This window comes from Onychomys torridus, chromosome 2 (genome assembly GCF_903995425.1).
Source record: "Onychomys torridus chromosome 2, mOncTor1.1, whole genome shotgun sequence".
NCBI lineage: Eukaryota > Metazoa > Chordata > Mammalia > Rodentia > Cricetidae > Onychomys > Onychomys torridus.
Window position 1 is genome coordinate 160712246 of NC_050444.1, and position 15385 is coordinate 160727630.

The 15385-nt window shown below is 42.8% G+C and overlaps 1 protein-coding gene across 2 annotated transcripts in view; it reads right to left on the reverse strand.

The window, feature by feature from the left end:
- Window positions 1-15385, reverse strand: part of Ube4b (ubiquitination factor E4B) — a 120380-nt gene that overhangs the window by 46117 nt on the left and 58878 nt on the right. For both annotated transcript variants that reach the window (XM_036177538.1, XM_036177539.1), the window contains 4 exons: window positions 6561-6702; window positions 5410-5510; window positions 3264-3378; window positions 211-294 (listed from right to left, as the gene is read on the reverse strand). In XM_036177538.1, coding sequence (XP_036033431.1) covers window positions 211-294; window positions 3264-3378; window positions 5410-5510; window positions 6561-6702 — 442 coding nt within the window. The remainder of the gene's footprint in view (window positions 1-210; window positions 295-3263; window positions 3379-5409; window positions 5511-6560; window positions 6703-15385) is intronic.

Below are 15385 nucleotides of genomic sequence, written 5' to 3' on the forward strand. Positions count from 1 at the left end.
AGGGTTTACAGTTAAAGCAGGAATAATCTATAGCTGTAAGCACAGCACTTGAAAGGTGGAGACAGTGAGATCAGAATGAAGGGTCATCTTCAGCCTGGAAGACATGAGACTGTCTCAAAAAGTTAAAAAACTTGAAAACAACATTGAACATAGATCTAAAAGAAAAATATCTACTTAAATATCTCTTAAAGAAAAGGAAACGGACTTTACCATGAGGGGATATTTAAAGTAGTCACTATCGAGGGAGCACTCTTTGGCAGCAAGAGCCAGGCCTTGTAAAATAGGGATAAAGATCTGTAATAAAAAAGAAAAGCACAAAATTAGGTTTAAGGAAAATGAAGCATGCAAGCATGTCAGACAAGGTATTGGGTCTGCAGGCCTAGACACTCCTACTCTTTCTTCCCCAAAGGAGAAACCTTATTCTTTCTTTTTTTTTTAATTTTATTTTTCTCCAGATCAAGGACTGTAGAATCCTTGAGTGTTGACCTGTCCATCAATCAGAGCAAGCATAAAGTAACGAAGCTCAATTTTCCAGCAAAGGATGTTGGTGAACACTGACACTCCGGTGGGACTCTGACATCCCACAGCAGCCAGCACAGGGACTGCTGGGAGGACTACTCCCTGCCCACTTCAGACTCTGAACACCCCACTGTCCTCCCAAGATGCTGACTAACACACACCTACGGTCTGTCAGGAAAGTACCTAAGTGTTCCACCTACTCCTCAAATCCACCAACACGTAAAAAATGGTTTTGCTCGGTTTGTTACGTTCAGCTGAACTGAGAGCAAAGGGACAGCTGATGAATGTTCAGACCGAGAACAAAATGACTAGTGAGAACCCCTTACCTCCATACACAGCAGAATTAATACAGTCACCTGACCTGGAAACCGAAGGGCACAAACCATACAAGGCCTACACTGATATGGTAATGGTGTGCAAGCCCTGCTCAGCCCAGCACACTGCACACGTCACAGTGCCTGTCACAGAGCCACACCATTAGGAGTGGGCTAGAATCCAAGACTAACAACATCAAGGGAAAACGTACATACACAGCAGCTGGCAATCTGAACCACAAGCTGGAAGGGGAGCATTATAAGAAGCCACTAGAAAACCAGGACCAAGCCCTTCGGCCTCTGAGTTCATCCCATCACACAGAACTTTTAGCAGAAGAGAAGACACCGGACCAAAAATGGGCCCTAGATGTGCCTGCGGAGCATTTTGTGCTATCAAACAGCTTTGGAGAGATCACCTTGGTTCCTGTAACTGGAGTTAACAGGGTAGAAGTGACGTGCCTTTGGAAGCTAGCGGAAAATGGGGGTAACAGTCGGCATGGGGCAGGAGAGGCCAAAACTGCAATCCAGAGGAAAAGACAAGACAGGTTCCAGAACCCCACGGATAAATGCCATTAACTGCTCACCTGAATGACCTTTAAATACATTTCAGGGCTGCTTTAAGCTTTACTCTTTCTAGTAAAGTTGTCTCTGTCTGCAAGTAAGAACTTAGTTGATAACAGGCAAACTATGAATAAGCATAAAATGTTTCCCACCATCAATAAGTGTATTTTTTAAATTTATATTATTGTGTCTGTATAATGTATAAGTGGGTGGGTGTGCATACTAAACGTGGAGGTCAGAGGGCAACTTTCAGGAGCCAGTACTATCCTTCTTTTGGGGGTTCAGGGATCGACTGCGCAGCAAGCACTTTTACCCACTGAAACAGCTCACCAGCCTAGGAGTCATATTATTTTTGTGACCTGCACATAACTCTTTCATTTTTCGAGTAAGTACCTCCCAGTGTAGCTAAAAGCTTCAGCTCTTCATCTTCAGTCTTACATTTAAGATTGTTTGTTGATTTGGTGGAAGCATCACCCAAACATGAAAAGGAAGTGGAAACCCCAGTCCAGGACTTAACAAGTCCTGTCTGGCAGCTTGTTAGGTGAAAAGGTGAAACTCGGCCTGATGCAGCAGCTCTGTTTCCTGCAGCTCTTCTCTCCAGATAAAACTCATGCTAACCCAGCAAAGACAACGGCTTCATGCCAGCTAGTCCAGGAAGGCCCCAGCTTCCTGTGGGCCAGGAAGACCTACCTATGCTGTAAGCTACCGCTGAGTTTACGCCACCTCCTTTCCAAAACCACCAAAGGTCACTTTGTGGCTTCTGCATAACTTCATCAATAAAATAAGCATCACATGTCCCTCTGAGGTGATTTTGGGCCTGATTTTAAAACTACTCTGGGTTCTTCAAATGTTTGCCTTTATGAAAAAGGAGAACAATCACTTAACGCTAAGCACGCCAAAAGCTGCTTCACTTAAAACCCTCCTGCAACCCTTCTTTTCCCGATGGAGTTCCTTATCTTCCTAAGGATGAAGAGCTCACGACGCTGCCTTTATTGTTCCTGCAGTCTGACATCACTAAAGCCCACCATTAACAAACAGCCGAGAGGGTGTAACCTTAAACAGAATTGTTCTTTTTGAGTCCTGAATTGTTCTTTCCTCTCCCCCCCCCCCCCCACCCCCGCCTCCCCATTCAGATGAGGTCTCACTATGTAGCCCTGGCTGGCTTGGAACTTAGTATGTAGATCAGGCTGGTTTTTAACCCATTGAGATTTACCTGCCTGACCAATGAGTGCTGGGATTAAAGGCCTTCACCACCATACCTGATGTGGCCTGGATTGTGCTTTTACAAATATTTAAGAATCCAAAGTTCTTAAAATTGAGAGTTAGGATATGCTAGCTATAAAACAAAGTAAAGGATATCGTGCCAACTGTAACATACATAGTGAGATCTAGGAAGAGGCACTTCCCACATATGACATTCTTATTTATTTCCTTTTTAGCATATATAATTATGCATGGATTTCATTATGGCATTTTCATACATATACATAATGCATTTTTACTGTACTCACCCCATTACATTCCCATGTCTCCTCATTATCAGTTACCCTCTAGTCCCTTCACTATTTTCAAGCCCTTCCTCCCTCTCTCCCCTCCCCCCACTCTCTCTTTCTTCTTATGATCCAATAAGTTTACTTGGGGGCTACCTGCAGAGAAGCATGGGTTAGAGACTGTTCGTAGGAACACGGGTACCTATCTATACCAGTGGCTATATCACTCAAGAAAACATCTTTCCATTCTCCAGCCACCACTAACTACATGAAAGGGGTGGAGCTTCATGAGTCCCTCCCTACTCCATGACACGTTGTATCTGGACATCAGCACGCACGCTCTTAGCTGAAAGCTGGAGTATCGCTTGGCCCACTGTACCTGCTGGAACACCTCTTCATCCTGGTGGGTGGTTCTCACCAGCTCTTGAATGAAGCCGTACGGGAGATTCCTGCACAGCATATACGGCACAAGGAAGGACGGCTGCTGTAAGGACCTGCGGACCCAGGGAAGCAAGGCTGTGACAGAAGCCAGCAGAAGGCCATGGCCACAGTCTGCCCAGCCACATACACACGACTTTTCTAACATGGTGACATCTGCGATTTTAAATGAGACACCAGAAGCAATTACAAAACAGCAACTCTTTCTTTGCAGAGTCCTTTGAAAGGGAAGCAGCAGGGCTGGGAGGTACTTGTGTGACTAAGCACTTGTCTGCCATGTTCAAAGCCCCAGGCTGGGTCCCCAGCAGTGGAAAAGAAATCATAGATGCATCTAAAAATGCATTATGGTGATTGGAGAGCTGGCTCAGCAGTTAAGAGCTCTTGTGAAGGGCCTGGTTTGGGTCCCAGGACCCTGTGGCAGCTCACAACTGTTTTCACTCTAGTTCCAGGGGATCCAACACCTTCTTCTGACCTCCAAGAGCACTGGAAGCACATGATGCACATACACAGAAGCAAACCTAAAACTCCTTGAAATAGTAAAGAAGAATTATCGTTTACTTATTTGTTTAGCCTCATCCACACGAGGAAAGAGACTAGCACTGATCTCCTTCAAATTCTTCTTCTCTTTTGTTACTTGGATTTTGGGGGGGTTTTGGTTTAGTTCGAGACATGGTTCTCTGTGTAGTCCTGCCTGTCCTGGATCTCGCTCTGTAGACCAGGCTGGCCTCGAACTCACAGAGATCCGCCTGCCTCTGCCTCCTGAGTGATGGGATTAAAGGCGTGCGCCACCACCTGGCATGTTACTTGTTTTTTAAAGACAAACATTTGCTATGGAGCCCAAGAGGCTTCAAACTAGTAAGTAATACTCAACCTCAACCTCCAAAATTCTAGGATCATAAGCATGTGGCACCATATAGCCTAATTTTCCTTCATTTTGAGATCATTAAAAAAACATACAGTTATAGTACAGGGAACAACCAGAATGAAAATAAACTGAAATTTTCCCCTCATTTTTCCATTTTTGCATGAAATACAGGGCTGGAGGGATGTGATGTCAATACTTAAAAGCACTGGCTGCTCTTCCAAAGGACCTGGGTTCAATTCCCAGGACCCACATGGCGGCTCACAACTGTCTCTAACGCCAGTTCCAGAGGGATCCAATGCCTTCATCTGGCCGCTGTGACCACTAGGCATGCACATGATATGCAGATATACAAGCAGATAAAAAACCCATACACATAAAAATAAAATTGAAAAGAACTAAGTATACAATCTTTTATTAACTTTGAAAACTATCCAGAACTTTCTGAAACGGACAAATCATAGCACTTTGGCCAATTTTCAAATCATTTCTCTACTACTGTATTTTGTTTTATCTTGTTTTTTGAGGGGTCTCACCATGAAACCCAGGCTGGCTGAGAACTCACTGCACAGGCCATACTGGCCTTGTACTGGTGGTGACCCTCTGGCCTCTGTCTCTTGCTAGGACCTTAGGTGTGTGCCTCCTCACCTCTTTCCCACTATTCTCTAACCCTAGTAATGGAAACCATCGGAAGGAGACACACGGAACACGGTCATTTTGTCACAAACATCCACTAGCTGCAAATACTAGGTTTGAAATTAAATTATTATTATCTACCTTAGGTCTACATACTTTAAAAAGTACACAGAACTCTTAAAAATATAACTAACTTCTTTTTAAAAATATGCTCTGTACTATTTAGAAGATTACTTTAGTTTCACAGTACTCAGATGGAGGAAAGGCTCAGCCCTTAGATGGATCTATTTTTATCTTATGTATGAGTGTTTTTCCTGCACGTATGTCTATGTACCACCCCAGATGTATACAGTGTCCTCAGAGGCCTCTGAGAATTGGGGTTACAGATACTATGACCAACCATGTAGATGCTGGGAATCGAAACCCAGTCTTCAGCAAGAGCAGTCGGTGCTCTTGACCTCTGAACCATCTCTTCAGCCTGAGCTTTGATGACTGAATCAGACCACATTCCCTGTATAGGTCCCAGAGTTATCCAACAAAGCATCAAACAACCTGAAGATGAAATCCACTGAGAGAGTGGGCACCATACCTGGGCTGTGTGAGGGAGCCTTGCAGCACTAGTGCAGTGTGGGAAATGCACTGTGAGCGGATGTTGCTCAGGAGCTGGCTGACTGCTGGCTGGCTGCACATCTGGAGGAGAAAGTTAACAGTCAGGAGAGTGATGGCTAGAAAATGCCCTGATTTCCTCTCCCTAGACTCATAAAGGACACACAGCAAGTGTGTCACCAACCTGTGCCACCTGTACTGAGAGGTAAGTGAGGGAACACAGAACAGAATGTGGGGCACACCCATCCCATTTCCTTTTGGGGGGGTGTTATATCATTCTTTGAGGCAGGGTTTTTTTTTAATACAATAGCCCAGGTTGGTTTCAAACTCACAGCAATCCTCCTGTCCCAGATTTCCAGAGTGCAGAACTGATAAGTGTGCACCACCATACCTACTTACTTTACTTTTGCTAAGATTAAGGACAAGAAGAGGCCACACAAATTTGAAACTAACATGGGGCAATCAGTGTCTGAAGTCAGACAAGAATTGGATAGGGAAATATGAATGAGAAGATAGGTAATGAGATGTTGCCAGGTGTGGTGGCTCATGCCTTTGATCCCAGTTGCTAGAGGCAAGAGGATCTCTGTGAGTTCAAGGTCTGCCAGGGCTACATAGTAAGACTCCATCTCAAAAAAAAAGGGGATGAGGGGAGGGTAATGCTCCCTTGGTTTAGCATGGTCCTGCAGCTTGTTATTTAATAATTCTGACATTACAGCTTCATCTCCGAAGGACATCACTTCCTCATACATGGCTGCTCGGATTCACTGGGCAATTGTGAAAATCCAAGCTCATGGACTGATTACATACTGAGCGTGGATCTAAATTCTGTGAGCATGATGCATCTTTCCTCCTTTGAGTTTCCTGTATATTTTGTCCTAGCGAGGGAAAACTGACACCATCAGCAGTTATCAGGGCCACACATGACACAACCAACACCTATCTACAGGGCAGATAAAGGAGAGGACGATGGAGCCAAGGCACTTGGCCTCAGTCTGAGTTCTGGCTCTAACCTCAGCTCTATCACTACTGATTACTCAATCGACAGCTTCTCCTGGGGCAGGGATCAGCACATGCATAACATAACATAACATAGCAGAACCAGTCTTTTTTTCTGGTAAATCTTCTTCAGAGTACCTTTGGCGCCTTTTTTTCCTCTATTCCAACTCGGTCAAAACACTCGATGAGGTAGTTCAGCATGTCTGTCTCCTTGCAGGTTTCAATGGTGAAATGATCACTGTACGAGTCCCAGTTACTTGCTCCACCAGAGGCTCCCAAACTTTGGAGAAGAGAAAAACATTGACAATGCTTACCTCTTTGCGACCATCACTACAGAGAAGCTTGTCAGCTGCAGCAGAAAGCCTGTTAGGAGCCAGGCATCCATGGTGAAGCACAAACACCCATGCAGCCAGACTGGAGCTCACCGATGTTTTCTCTGCTCCCAGCCTAACCAGTGATTGATCTCTGGTAAATATGTCCTAATCTGTCCATGGGACCTGGCCTTTCTGGAGACGGCAACTTATAAATCAGAGGAACTAGGAATTGCTGTTGACTATTGAGCAGCTAGGATCAACCACAGGTTCACAAACCAAACCAAGTGACATCACTTGGGCAGACCTGAGGAGAGACACTCAAGCAACCACAGATACTATCTCTCACCCTCAGGACATCTACAAAGACCTGAATAAACATCACTCAGCACTGGACAACAGGCCAGAACTTACAGAAAATGCCAAGGTGGAAGGAGTTATCAATGTTTTTGCTATTAAGTTTTCAAATGAATAAGGAAGAACAGAACAATGAAAACAAAATAAACAAAATTCCTACCCAAGGACTATGCTGCCTTGGGCTGTCCTTCCAGCTTCCTTTGTTACCTGTACCCAGAACCTCCACCACACCTGCAGTGGGCCGTGTGGAACACTGTTTGTAGGAACTATTCTCAGACAAAGGCCAAACAAACATCACAATGGTTAGCTTCAAGGATACTAAGTAAAGTTGAGGCTAACCTTGAACAGATCACAAACCAAACTGGGTGTCCAACTACCATACTCATCTGTTATATACAAAAATCACAAAAAGGTCAAGACAGAGGAAGAAGGGAAAAACATCTAAAATAAAGGGAGAGAGTTAGGCAAAAATATGACATATCGCATATGGAAGATGATAAAGATGGGAAGAATACCAGGATCCGGATAGATACATCTCTCTTCCAACCTCATGCAGGCAAAGCACAGAAACTAAAAGGCCCAAGAACTGAGAGAGCAACAATATGCTATACACTCAGAGACATGCATAATTAACGAATTTTGGAAAACACATGAGTAAATCACCTAGGCATTGGGAGATGCACATGGTGGACATGAGAATCAAAGCAGGGTGTGGAAACAACTTAGTGCATAAGAAGACAACATTATAAAGCCAAGGCTTTCAGCCTGGAGTCTAACAAACCTGAATTACTATAATTTCTAATCCAGGCTGATACAAATCTTAAAAAGAAGGGAGGAATGATGCTAAGGGGCAGTCTAGAGGAAAGGGCAGGCCTCCAGTCTGCAGGGGACCTCACTAAGTCTAGGACAAAGGCAGCCCAGGGACCATTCTCGAGGCAACAATGAGTTTCTGGGTGTGCCTTACTCACTAATGGCGTTCTCTGGTAGGTCCTAAAACTGGCTACATGACAGAAGCGTGCACTCTATGATGAGGCACAGGAGAAACTCACTCAGCAACAGATAGAAACCTATCACAAGAATGCTGATTGCAGCAACTCCTGGGAAGTACCGAGGGAAAACCTGCCTGACCCACAGCAACCCGAGTTTTACCTGTGACTCCCTGGTGATGCTCACTACACAATCCACAGCCACACACCCACAGCAACCCGAGTTTTACCTGTGACTCCCTGGTGATGCTCACTACACAATCCATAGCCACACACCCACAGCAACCCGAGTTTTACCTGTTACTCCCTGGTGATGCTCACTACACAATCCACAGCCACACACCCACAGCAACCCGAGTTTTACCTGTGACTCCCTGGTGATGCTCACTACACAATCCACAGCCACACACCCACAGCAACCCAAATTTTATCTGTGACTCCCTATGTGTGATCCAGAGTAATTTCCTTGTAGCAGCTCTCACAGATGTCAGTGAACTCGTACTTCGTGTTTAAAATGAAAACTTTAAACTAGTTTCCTGATAAGCCCACATTTCAAACATTTTCTGAAACTAAAAAAGAAAGTTACATTTGATGCAATAGCTCGTTACCAGCTGCAAGCAGTCAGTGTGATGCAACACCCAGACTAGCACAGGAACTTGTGTCTGAGGGAATGCAGCATGCTTGGTGCTGGTTCATGCAACTGCAGCTGAGTCGCAAACCGCTCCCAACAACACACTCCACTTAACAATCACTGTCCCTTCAAACACTTTCACGAGTGCTCTACTAGAACGTGAAGAGTGACAGGGGACAGGCACACTGGCATACACCTGTAATCCCAGCAATCGGGTGGTAGGGGCAGGTAAGATCAGCCTGGCTTGCATAGCAAGACCCTGGAACAGATTATGGAGCAGTGTATCTAGACAACACAAAGAAAGGACCTAAGTCTCTATCAAGGGATTTTCAAAGCTAAGAGATATCTCATGAATCAGACAGCAAACAATCAGCTGGTTTTCATAAGAAAGAAGAAAGAGGTGAGATGAATCTTTCCCCACACAGAAATCTAGAGAAACCCTGTGTTGAACAGTATGATGTTCAAGGTGCCAAAGGCACCCATGAGCTCAGTACTGGAAAAGCCGCTCCTATCAACGCCGAGTCAGTCAGTAGTCAAGACGACTGTAAAGATCCTCAGTACAGTCACACTGTGAACACAGCACCCAAGGAGAAAGTGGTGCATACTTATATGCTTGCATTCATGACATCTCTAAATATTCAAAAATATTTAGATGAAGTCCAGTGGTCTGGACCTTTAGTCCTGGCTGTTCAGGAGGCTGAGGAGACAGAATAGATGACATCCTGGACTTGAAACCCAGCACCAACAACACAGTAGATCCACCACACTTAATAACTTGCTCATTTTTACTACTAAAAGGGGGTGATTTATGACACTTTCAGAACTCTGACAGTCTAAAATCCTAGAAATGTTTCATATTTAAGTTACAAGAAAAGCTTAAAAACTTACACCATCATTTAAAAAAGTGTGAGCCATTTTCTCTGAATTAATCAGGTAATCATCGCACATAACAAGAATGTAACAGAATGTTCCAAAAACAATAAAAATATTCTTGAAAACAAATAATACATGCCTCAGGTCCAGACAGACTGAATTACATTTCAAATGTACCAACACCCGCTTCTTAAAGGGCTCCCGTGCATTTCCTTCTCTAACGGAACTCACTTTCCCATTTACCAAGCTCTGTGTGTGTGAGCGCACATGCAGTCACCACTGAGTACTGTTCCCCAGGAGCATGAGTCCTTAGGGCAATTCGAACAGCAAGTGCGGAAAACAGAGAGCAGTGGTCAGTGCCCACTAGTGGATGGGCAGGGGCGAGATGGGACCTTCCTGCCCACTCTTCCCACACTGTCCCCTCTAACAAAAACTGCAGTGCACACATCAACTATTTGTTAATCTTCCCTTCTCTACTCATGACCTTCACTGGGATATCTAGACAAACAAGGATACAAAATAAAACACCATTCAACTTCTTCCTAGACACCAAGTTCCCAAGAAACAATGAGAAAGCTTTCTTCATGGTGACTGAGTCACAAGCGGTCTTCCCTCACTGTCTCTTCCCTGAGAGGACCAGATCTTCCCACAGAAGGAATTTTCCTTCCCCAACTCCTTTTCGTGTCTGCTTCATTTTAAAATTACATTTATCTATTTAATGCATACATGTATGTGTGTATGAGTGCCTGTGTGCATGTGTGTGTATGTACATGAAACATAGCACCAGGAGGGAAGTCAGAAGAAATCGTCAGAAGTCAGTTTTCTCCTTTCTTCCTTCCACCATGTGGGTGGATCCTGGGATCAAACTCAAGTTGTCCAGCTGGTCGACTGCCGGAGTAGGATCTCGGTACCCACAAGTCTTCACTTCTAAGTCTAGACTGCATGCGAGCCTGGCTGGCTCCACTGGATGCAGTGGTCTGCAGATATTAAAGCACTTCCACAGATGAACTCCGCTGACCTATAACACCTGTGTCTTCTGCTACGTTTCTTTCTTTCTTAGAGCTTTCAGAGTTCAGTGAAAATGTCCTTCCTTCCTGCAGAGGCTGCTTTTCTCTAAGGCACTTTGTTTCTTAACTGTCTAAGACTTGTGAGGGATTGTTTCCAGGTTTCTTTCTTTTCATGTAATTTACTTGGATTTTTGAGACAGGGTTTCTCTGTGTAGCCCAGGCTGGCCTTGAACTCAAGAGATCCACCTGCCTCTGCCTCCCGAGTGCTAGGATTAAAATTAGGTGTGTGCCACCATACTCAGCTTCCAGGTTTCATTTTCAACATGATCACTGCTGTTATATAGAAAAATGACTCATTTCCCTGCATCCTGCCACCTCACTGACAGTGTTGTTAGCTCTCCTAGTTTTCTGGTGGGGTGTTTTAACATAGGATCATGAAGATGGAGAAATGGTTCAGAAGTTAAAGGTATTTGCTACTTTTGCAGAGGACCCAGATTTGGTTCCCAGCACCCACAATGGCTGCTCACAACCATCTGTAGTTCTAAGACATCCAATACCCTCTTCTGGCCTCCAAGAGCACCTACATGTTTGTGGTGCACATACATACACTCAGGCAAATGCACATAAAATAATAAATACATACATACAGTCTTAAAAAGCTACAGAATCAGGCTGAAGAAATGGTTCAAGGATTCCCAGCACCCTTGTGTAAGTTAACAACTGTTGGGAGCACAACTCAAAGGTCCTTGTGCCCACAGATCTCCAGAGAAACCAGGAATGTTAAGCACACAGGATTGTCTTTACAATAGGAAAGATGAAAAACTTATTCTTCCCTCCAGAAAGCTGAGAATCGGAAGTGATTAACAGCCTGGTGATCTGTGTCATCTGTTGGGCCAGGCCATATCAAGCTCTTACAGCCAGGACTGGTGGTGGCTAGTAATCTAAATGACCCTTATAGCCAGAGGCTGCCCGCTGCCCCAAGCTCCCACAACCAGGACCAGAGGTGACTAACAGCCCAAATGACCTTTATTCTATTTGTATGACCAAGACCAGGCCAGGTCTTTAGGCCCTTATGTTGTGGGGTATTTGTACACTGTGTGAAAATGTACTGCTGTGACTGGTTTAATAAAGAGCTGAACAGCCAATAGCTAGACAGGAGGCACAGGAGGGACAGGCAGAGAAAGGAAGTAGGAGTTAATCGAGATGCAGAGGAGACGCCAATGAGACATAGAGGGAGTTGGACATACAGAATCAAAGAAAAAGCCATATGGTAAGACATAGATTAATAAAAGCAGGTTAATTTAAGTTATAAGAACTAGTGGGACAAGCCTAAACTAAGGTCGAGGTTTCATAACTGATAATAACTACTCCTGTCATTTCTTTGTGGGCTGGAAGCCCAAAGGAAAGTCTGACTACATATGGCATCAAAAGTGGAGGCCCTGCTGTGCAGCAGAGCACTTGAGCAGCCTGCATGACAGGTAAAAATGCCTGCCGCATCGTGGACACAGAGTGTGTGTGTGTGTGTGTGTGTGTGTGTGTGTGTGTGTGTGTGGCAGAGCCAGCCACCAGAGCCATGTTTAAGTTTTGTCTCACAGTCAGAGAATGCTGAGGCATGAAGTTAAGCAATCCAGACAAAGAAAACCTTTAAGCAGATACAGGGGGGAAAAAATGGGTATACACAGTCATAGAAAGAAAATAGTTTAAAAACAATAAAAGTCTTTAAAGAGAGATTAAAGTAATATAAAAAGAAGTCATGCAAGGATGGGAAATACCCAGGGTGTCTGGATCCTGTTTGGTACTTTGCTGACTTTAAATTTTTAAATGCTAATGTACAAAAAAAAAAAAAAAAAGCTGCTGAGAGACACTGGTTAATGGAAACTGCTAAATTAAACCAACCTATATATGTTAAAAATGTCTTAATTTCAAAGTGGAAATTAGAATATATGTTGTGTTGATGGGACAGGTTAGGCCTTTGTTTCCACAGGTAATAAAAAGCTATGGTTCTCTCCAAAATTAATGATGATCAGATCTGATTGGGGGAGAGTCCCTGAAAATCTTGGCTACAGACATTTAGGGGAAAAAACAAAACAAAACAAGAAAGACTACAAGACAGGAGATATATATGCTGTTCCCTTTACTATGGAACAGCTCTGAGACTGGGTGAGACATGATAAATCTTGTTGGCTTATTATTACATGCATCCTTTCAAAGGGTATGGACAGAGGTTTGGTTATACAGTCCAAACAGATTTTACCCCATCAAACACAGAACCAAAAATCACCTTTAGCTAATGTGTGCACACTGCACATTCCATACTTGTGTTATATGTTACTTTTAAAAGTTTGTTTTTTCAGAAAAAAAGGACCAGACACCAATGAAAACAAGTAGCCCAGGTGATCTAGTCTCAAAATGCCTCTGTTGCAATTTTCTCAAAATTCTGCATCCAGAACAACTTCAAAGCTGCTAAATGAGATGGTCCAGTCTCACAGACTACTCCAGCCAGGACTTCAGATAAGCCCTGTACTTTCCCATTACAGAGACTGGACAACCAATGTTACAGCTACAGTTTTCCTGGGATTTGATCATTATCTCAATTTTCTCAGGGTCCCCTAAAGATGCCATTGCCCCCAGACAACAGGAAGTAATTTTATGAATACAACGACCACATTCCCAAGAGGTGGAGTAGGTAGTTTTTAGTTGTTCAGTATATTATGGATGTTTGTCACCATTTAGGAGGGGTTTGGTTACAAACTGTTACTGGTCATGGTAAGGGAGGAAATTCAGCAAGGAAGATTAGATTCAGGGATCTCTTTCTGAAAAGGCAAAAGGAGGACAGAAAAAAGATAGGAAAAGGGTAGATTATTGAATCTACTTTTAAACTAAAAGACAATTACTAGTCTTATATATTTTACATTGGTATGGATTTTTGTATATTGATACAAACTTAAGGTTATTTTTGTTATATTATATTTATGTATCTACTCTTATTTAAGGTATTATACCTATGCAGCTCAAAAGCTATTATAATAAACCATTAAGGATAATTAAGAAATGCAGGTCATCTATAGTCATCTATAATAATCAAAGTTGTAGTCATGTTAGATATGTTTTCAAGGTCAAACAGATATATTTTAGATAGACAGGTAGTCTTCAAACACTTCAGAGATCTACAAAATATTGCATTTAAAATGTTTTAATAGTATAAGGTTTTTCATGACAGTGAGATACATCTACTCCTGGCAGCACCAATTTACTTCAAAATAAGATGACGAGCATTGAAGAACCTCCATTGGAGTTTGCTTTATTTGTGACAAAGTTAGCCACTAGGCAAAGAAATTGCCCTTTCATTGACTGCTGCTGTATGCTGTCCAAATTGGACAAGCAGGACACAAAAAAAAGGGCAACTGCCAAACTTTGCCAAGACAAGGTGGGACTGTCCTTCAAAACTTCTGCTTCACAGAAAAGTCTGTTGAATACTCTAGGCCTGTAGGCCAAAGATGGACGACCAACATTACAGACGAACCTTCGGTGACTGTCCAGGCAGCCAGCTGTTTCTGTCATTTCTATAGTTTTGGAAGTTGTATGCTCGGCACTTCCTGTTTACTCGGCACTTCCTGTTTACTCAGGTAATATTATATCCTTCTCGAGTCTCTGATGAAGCTGAAGACAAGATAGTTATAGTTATAGCTTTCTTTGTTACCAAATACAAAAAAGAAACTCACGAAAGAGGTATAAATTGCATAAGGTTAAGAGACATAAAAGCTTAAATTGTTTATCTAAAAATAAATATTTTGAGGTCTAAAAAGATTGTTTTAGGATGATAATACAAGTTTTGATAGAAAATGGTTTAGGTATAAAACTTTAAATTCATCAAGATAAAATAGATAATATAGGATTTTCTCTAAATATATCAATTATAAATGAACTGGACATTGTGAATGTAATTCTTACCTAATAACTGTTCTTATTGTATATAGTTTTACTATGCTAGAGTTAAAGCCTTTCCTTTTTATTTTGACAGAAAGGGGGAAATGTGGGATATTTGTACACTGTGTGAAGTTATATTTCTGTGATTGGTTTAATAAAGAGCTGAACAGTCAATAGCTAGACAGGAGGTATAGTAGGGACTTTCAGGCAGAGAGAGGATTTAAGAGGAGATAATTGAGGCTGGCAGAGGAGATGCCAATGACACATAGAGAGAGTCGGACACGCAGAATGAAAGGTAAAATGTGGCAAAACATAGACTAATAAAAATGGGTTGATTTAAGTTATAAAAGATAATTAGGAATGAGCCTAAGCTATAGGCCGAGCTTTCATAATTAATAGTAAGTCTCTGTGTCATTTTTGTGCGCTGGCGGCCTTAAGAAACTCCTGTGTATAACTCCAGACCCAGAGGATCCAAGGGTACCAGGCACCAATATTGTACATACAGACAGGTGCAGACAAACCTACCCTACACAACATTAAATAAAATAAATATACCTTTAAAAAAAAAAAAAGCCAGGTGGTGGTGGTGCACACCTTTAATCCCAGCACTCGGGAGGCAGAGGCAGAAGGATCTCTGTGAATTTGAGGCCAGCCGGTTTACAGAGCGAGATCCAGGACAGGCAACAAAACTACATTGAGAAACCCTGTCTCGAAAAACCACAAAAAAAATTAAAAGAAAAAATTTTTTTACAGAATCATATCTCCTGCACATAAAGATAATCTGACTTCTTCCTTTCTTATTTATAACCCATCTATCGCTTGTTTGTTTGTTGCATTATTACTCTGGCCAACAATCCCAATACTGTAGCAG